This window comes from Myripristis murdjan, chromosome 21, assembly GCF_902150065.1.
Source record: "Myripristis murdjan chromosome 21, fMyrMur1.1, whole genome shotgun sequence".
NCBI classification, from domain to species: Eukaryota; Metazoa; Chordata; class Actinopteri; order Holocentriformes; family Holocentridae; genus Myripristis; species Myripristis murdjan.
Window position 1 is genome coordinate 18,362,031 of NC_044000.1, and position 7,330 is coordinate 18,369,360.

At 44.7% G+C, this 7,330-nt stretch overlaps 1 protein-coding gene across 1 annotated transcript in view; it reads left to right on the forward strand.

Moving 5' to 3' along the window:
• Positions 1–6,621, forward strand: part of igsf3 (immunoglobulin superfamily, member 3) — a 70,906-nt gene extending 64,285 nt beyond the window's left edge. The window contains exons 8-9 of the mRNA XM_030080579.1: positions 1,301–1,747; positions 2,579–6,621. Of these exons, the coding sequence (XP_029936439.1) occupies positions 1,301–1,747; positions 2,579–2,829 (698 nt within the window). The 3' untranslated portion in view covers positions 2,830–6,621. The remainder of the gene's footprint in view (positions 1–1,300; positions 1,748–2,578) is intronic.
• The last annotated feature ends 709 nt before the right edge of the window (positions 6,622–7,330 follow it).

Consider the following 7,330-nt stretch of genomic DNA (forward strand, 5'->3'; position numbering starts at 1 on the left):
CCCATTAGCCCTTGTTCGCTTGCCACTAACTACCTGCACCTCCATATTGAAATCCCACATTTCCAAATGGAAATGCCTAACTGTTAATACACCTGTCGTCTATCACATGGTATCCGTTTCTCACACCAGATGAAGGTGACTTTTTTCAGACATCTCTGCGAGCAGTTTTGCAGTGCCAGGGGTCCTGTTTAGAATGCAGAGTGAAAGCCATGGCGTGCCTCTGGCATCTGTCCAAGTAGAGCCTGAAGGTCAGACAGATTGGCCATAAGCCGGCAGGGCAAAGGCACATTTTATGTAGACAACAAAGCAGACGTTTCTCTCATAAGTAATGGAGCACCAGCACATGAACAAATGCACAGATCTGCAACAGCACCGCAAATGATTATGCACAGCATATACAAATGATTCTTTGTTTAAGGAAGTGAATCCCTTTAAAGTTTTCCTTGGGTCTCACCTCTTCTTCAGAGGAGTAACAAGGGGAGCCATTGGTTTGTTTCACCAGGGGATTAGGTTATCATCACAGCCTGTATCAGGGAGCTATATATATATTCATGAACATAAACATTTATAGTTTTAATAATGTATAAACATCTGCAGTGAACTCCATGTCTGATTTCTCCAGGGATATTGTGGTAAGCGTTTGGAGGTGAAAGGTGGAGATTCATTAAGGTGCTAAAGAATGCATTCACCCAGGAAGTGATCCAGAAATGTGACTGTCAGGGGGAAAGATGAGAGGAGATGTGTGCCAGCACTCGCCTTCTGCCTGCTCCCTTCCTCTCCTTTCTGCTTTAACAAGGATACCATTCCAAACTCTGTGAGAAGACCCTGAACATGCCAAGTCTCTTTTTTTTTTGTTTGTTTGCTTGTTTTTTTTTTTCTTTGTTCCTGCATGGAAGTGGGTCATTGCACCACCCCTGTAGGGTTGTAGCAAACCCATGCAGACAGACTAGCCCTGGGGAAACATCTAACCCTGCTGGGAAACTGAAAGACGAGTGACGGCTTTGAGCAACACTGGCCAACACTGCAACATTTTTTTTTTTTTTTTGGCCATCTCAGAGTTTGAAGTTTTGCATCCGCATTAGGAGGATGTGTCTTATGTGGTGCCGTGCATGAAGTTCAAAAGGGTTTTTGAACAGCTGCACTTAGTACATTTTGTCTGAGTGAAGTATGAACCTTAACTTCCTTGTTCTGCTCCAGGAAATGGATTTCAACACACATCCAAAATGTCATTTTTTGCCCTTATATTCTTCTTTCTCCCTCTCTCTCTCTCTCTCTCCTCCATTCTCTCTGACCTCTGCAGAAGTGCGACTACAAGTGGAGGAAACGGAGTCGAACGTGACAGTGGAAGAGTCCGCTTCGATCCGGCTGGGCTGCAGCATCCCCTCCCAGTCGTCCCGAGATTCCCGCTTCTCCGTCTCCTGGTACGTGGAGCGCTCTGAGGACGTGGATGATGAAGAGGAGCCGGGCGAGGAAGAGCGAGACCAAGACTGTGTGTTTTCAATCGGGCACGACGCCGTGTTCGGAAACGGAAACTGCAGCCCCACAGAGGAGGCGGGGCCGAATTCCCGTCTGCAGTTTGAGAGGACGACGTCGGACCAGTACAGCCTGACCATTCAGGGAGCGCGGCCGTCAGACGCAGGCCGCTATTACTGCCACGTGGAGGAGTGGCTGCTCAACCCTCGCAATGCCTGGTACCGCCTGGCCACCAACAACTCGGGGTTCACCATTGTCAATGTGATACAGCAAGGTAAGTCCTAAATTAAATAAAACACTTCACCCACAGTTGTAAAAATATATGTTTCCACTTAGCCATCGTTCAGTCTACCATCCAGATAGTTTCTCTCTGATGTGATTTAGTGAAGTTTCCAGTCTGCTGTGGTTTTCCCAGTCTCCCTTAATTCACTCCAGTACAAAGGAGCCGGATAGGTATTCCTTTGTGGAGCTCAAATGATCAAATATTTACATGCAAAAAAAAAAAAAAACTCAAAAAGCAGCAGCTCTTTCCAAAAACAATGGCACACATAGCCAACATAATCCATAGCCCTTGGTGGCAAACAGGTCCAGCGGGTACTATTTCCTGCTGAACAACACTGCCAAACAGTATCTATCCACCCTCAACAAGCACAAGGAAATTAGAGACAGGAAGATAGAGTTTGCCTCGCCAAATCCAACAGAAACTGGATGGATAGATTGCAGTTAGGGGTAAGCGGGGGAATATCTTTCACTGTATTTTGGGTGAACTGTTCCTTTTGCTTGAATTCTTTCATCTTCTCTAAATGCAAGTGCAAATGAACACTTACCAGGACATTTCATGTAATATCACACTGCCAAAGTAAAAGTAATAGAGAAAAGAGATAATTAACTGTTGCTGCTGCTTCTTTGTAAATTACTGATAGTTACAACCTTTGAGCTAAGGCTGCATTCCAGGACTTTAAAGAGAAACAAAATGGATCTAGCCCGCTGTCAGCAAGGGGCAGATGAAACATTAAACAAGACTTTGTAAAGGGAATGTGCTCTGTTGGTGTTGCCTTTGTATCTGAGGATCTCTTTTCATTCCGTCTTTCATCTCCGTGAACAGTCTCCACCCTCCAGTCAGTGGTGTGCTCCAACGACTCCCTCTTCTACTTCGTCTTCTTTTACCCGTTCCCCATCTTCGGCATCCTCCTCATCGCCGTGCTGCTGGTGCGCTACAAGAGCCGCAGCAACAGCAAGAGCCAAGAGGGCAAGAACGGCGCCCCCCTCCTGTGGATTAAAGAGCCGCACCTCAGCTACTCTCCAACGTGTCTGGACCCTCCCGCGCTCAGCCTGCACCCTGGCTCTGTGGACTAAGAGTGGGTCCCGCCCTATGCTCCGCCCACACTGCGGGTCCCAACAACACCGTGCCAGGGAGGGGATCTGGACTCGACCCTCAGACCTTACCTGTCTATTCACTGCTGTGTTGAATTTGTCAATCAGTTGATCAGTTTAGATAATTCCGACCCTGGTGGCTGCCTGTTTTATGTTAACAACAGCTTGTCTGTGTGTGTGTGTGTGTGTGTGTGTGTTAGTGAGTGCGTGTGTGTGTATGAGAGTGCGTGTATGCAGTGATTTGGCTTGGCCAAAGGGTGGAGTGGAATGCATGTGCAGGTAGTCGTGCGTCTGAGTGAGAAAGAGAGAGAGAGGAGAGAAACGTGGAGCCTCTCTCGTTTTTGTTTTTGTTTCGTCTCTGTCAAACTTAATCTCATAGCTGCAGTTTGATTTCCATTACTTTTAAATGGTGTCTATTTTTCAACAAAAAAAACAAACAAACAAAAAAAACACAACAACAACGACAAAAAAAAAAAAAAAAAAAAAAAAAAACACACATATGAGTTTGTTAAAGTGGCCAATCCGGGAACAGCATCGAAGAGAAAGGACTCTATAATGGACTCTGGAGCTGATGTGGGTGCCAAAAAAGTCTCTGCACTGATCCAAGAGCAGCCACAGCCCCGCCCACTGTGCTGGTTGCCATAGTGACGCTCCGTGCCCACTGACACCGTAGCTGACGACTGGGTTGCCAGCCCGCGTAGAGACAAAGACAAGGACACACAAACTAAGTCTGTGTCCTGTGTGAGGATGTGTGTATGTGTGTGTTGGCCCACCTGCCTCTACAATGAATTTGCCTTGGCAGACAGAGACAGGCCCTGGTGCGCTACTTAAACACTGCCAGACACTAGGCCTCAGTGAGACTGCTCCACTCTCCTCTGCTCCTCTCCTCCTCTCCAAAAAGAGACAGCGAGGGAAAAAAAGAGGGAGGGAGAGAGGGAGGAAGGGGGGGAGAGGGAGGGATTGGTGGAGAATAAATGAACAGCTTTCTCCTGCTGAGGATATACTTTGACATAAGGGATTTTTCAGTGCCAAGACCTCCTTATACCAGGCTGTCCTCTGCAACTAATGTCTGAAGTTTAAAGACAGGGGGGAAAGCCGATTGGTTCCAAGGCAGACTGTAAACATGGCTGCCTGCCTCCTGCTGCGGGATTATGGGCCTTGTAGGCATAAGGGCGATTTTTACGCTGTTGAATCAGTTCACTTGTACTGCTTAGATAACACAGTGGGCGTTACTGACTGAAACTGAATTCTTGCACAAGTTTCCCAACATGACCACTTTGTCCTGTCTTGAAAAGATCTTAGAATCAAAGTCCGAAAAACAAAAATTACCGAGTTGTCAAGAGCCACACAGACAATTACTAGTGTGTGTGTGCACGTGGCTCATATACTACTGTACGGATCATTTATTAAACAAACACCCCACAACTCCAGTGTTACCTACATAATGTAAGAACAAACTTGGGGTGCGTAGGGGCAAATGTTTGACTTTCGTCTTTATTTGAGATATTTTTTTTTTAATTTATTTTATACTACTTTGCATAGCTTTTTAACATGTTCTTTTTTGCTTTGATTCTCCAAGAACTGTGCTGCTTGTGTTGCCAGGCAACTGCACCAAGCAGATTATGTCAATAGCCTGTGTGTTGGCAATGTGGTAGATGTAGAAATGCTAGATTCGTCCTGCGCATTTGCAGTCTGTAGCATTTCATACCAGATTGTCAGGTTTGGTCAGTGTCAGAACACTGTATATCTATACTTATATTGAAAATTATTGCAGCTTCACATGTACAATAGATGAATAGACAACAATGGATCTTTTTGCTTGAGTCGCGTTTATTTATTGAAATGTACTGTAACACCTAGCTAGGATGTTTGATCTCCATAGAATGCATAGACAGCTGAAACTGAACTGTTAAAATGTCTCCCAAATCGTGGATTCAGGCTGAGGGCTCTCACTCCTCGGCTCCCCTCACACAAGGCAAAAGGGTTGAAAATCTGTGTCATGTTCCCTGGAACGCAGCAGCCAGGAGAGGTGTGAAATGCCTCTACCCGACCTGGCTAACCCTTTCACTGCCAGACTGAAAAGCGGAAAAAAAAAAACTCTGGACGTTCTTGTCTCAATTGTGTCGACATGTATATTGCATGACAATATTGCAGGAGGCATATCGATGTTTTGTAACCTTTTGAACTCTTGAGCGTTGTGTTTGTGTGACAGAGCAATGCCAGAACCCCCCACTTCCTGAGCAAGCAGTCAATGCAGAGCCGAGTCCCTCCTCACACACAATATCTGACTGCCAATTTCAGATGTGCTTAGAACCTGTGAAGTGTACAGTAGTGTATTTCCAGGATGGGCTTTGTCGATTGTGTTTGAATTTGCTCATTTTTGTTACTTTTTTTTTTTAATTATTATAATTATTGCTTTGCTCTTACGCAGCACTTCATCCATTAAATTGTTTTTCAATGAAAAAGGTAAAAGTACATTATACTTGACACTGATACAGTCCAACATCCAGTCAGAACGTGACCTGTCCACGTCCTCTGCCTTTATTTCATGTTCATATTTGCCAAGCAAACCAATCTGTTCCCAGTATCCCTGCACCATTCCAGGATGGTGATGCTACGATCATCAGAGGGGTTAGAAGTGAGTATGTGATGCAGTTACAAGCAATCTGGTCAGTGTCTTGAACAGGAAGGTTCAGTGTTTAGAAGTCCATCCTGCTGATCATTAATCCTGCCTCCAACTCGAGTGTAAAAATATCCAAAGTGTTTTCACACCAGGGTGTTTGTTTTGGAAAAACTGTCTCGAGCCTCTTGTTACTATTTATTGCAAAGCTAGTGCAAGCCAGAGGAACTATTACATAAAAACTGCTAGTGAGCCACTCTGTGCACTTCCAGGTCACAGGAATAGCAAGAATAAGTAATAGAACATTTTGAAAGGACTTGAAGATGATTTGACGGTAATGGTCTTGCACCGCATTGACTTGCATTGTTAGTAAGTGCTAATCGGAGGCTGGTTTCCGTTTTTTCAAATGCAACAACACTTGGACTTTGTTACTGATTGATATGATTGCCTATTATAGAGAGTGAACCCTCCCGGTGTTGCAAACTGGGTGAGTCATGCCTTTGAATAGCTGCTATATCTGCAGTTTGTGTTTCTCTAGACAACAACGACCTATAACCGTACGACTGTTCCAAGACATGATCGCCAAGGGCAAACAAAAAGAGGAAATTCAGCCAAAATTCAACACATTCTTCCTTTCTAGACTTGATGCAGGAAGTGGAGGGCGTGGCTTTGGTGTGTGATGTTGCAGTGCCACCGCCGTCTTTGGAGCTGTACAATCATACTCTGAACTCTGAATGGTGTTTTTTTGTAGTAATAATAATTCCATCCCCTAGCTGCCTCCCAAGCATCCTCCAGACATTTCTGACAGTGTTGTAGCTGCGTTATGAGGGCTGCATGCAGTGGCTGTGTGCCGGCTCCAGATTTAGCTGTAAAATACTTTGTGGTGATGTGTTGAGTTTCAGCCAGTGCTGCTTTTTTTTTTTTTTTTCCAGTGATGTATTTTTATCTTCATTTTTTTTATCTGAGAAATAGTGCACTGAAATAAAAAGGAAGGCCATAGCGTTTTTGAAAAAAAAAAATCTTGTGTTTTTTGTTGTATGATCATGCTTTGCTTTTTTCTTTTCATTTTATATATCAAATAGTTACAATTGTGACCATCAAAAAGGCACTTTGCTATTGTCAGTTTATTGCAATAAAATACATTCAGTGCAAAAGGCCTGTGTTTCCCTATCAGCCATTTTGCTATTGTCAGTACTTGCAGTTGACCTATTAAAAGCGCCATATGAATCTGGTTTTAGTACAACCATGATGTACCAAGACTGTGCCAGCAGGCTGCCCACCCACCTAGTTTTTGTTGCTTCAACCATGCACTCAAGGTTAATGCCCATGCTCCAGGGCACTGTGAAGTCAGCATGGGATGCTGACCTCTGAGCCCCTCAGAAATTTGTGGTTGTATTTACTCTGCATGTCCAATTGGGTCAGTGTGTGTGTGTGTGTGAGAGAGAGAGAGAGAGACAAGCAGTGGGGCAGGATGTCAGAGGAATAAATGATGTTCAGAGGGCCTGCTCTAGGCTAACCAGTCTCTTTTTGATAGCCTCAGCAAATCACATCTCACCCTTCATAACTCATCCAGCTGCACATGAACTCACTCTCTCTCTCGCAGACACACAACTCACATGCTGTACACACACAGAGTGACTGCAGCAGTACACACCATTCATAAACTTTACAGACTCTTTCTCCCACCAACATTAACTCACATTTACACACACGTGGCCCCCATCACCAAAGGGACCAAGCCCGAATCCCATCGCCCTCTCCATAACTCACAGTGACGCAGTGGGAAAATAGTATTCAGTGCAGGAAAAAATCATATTTTGGCGTGTCACAATGATGGATGTGGGGTTAGCGGATCATTTTCAG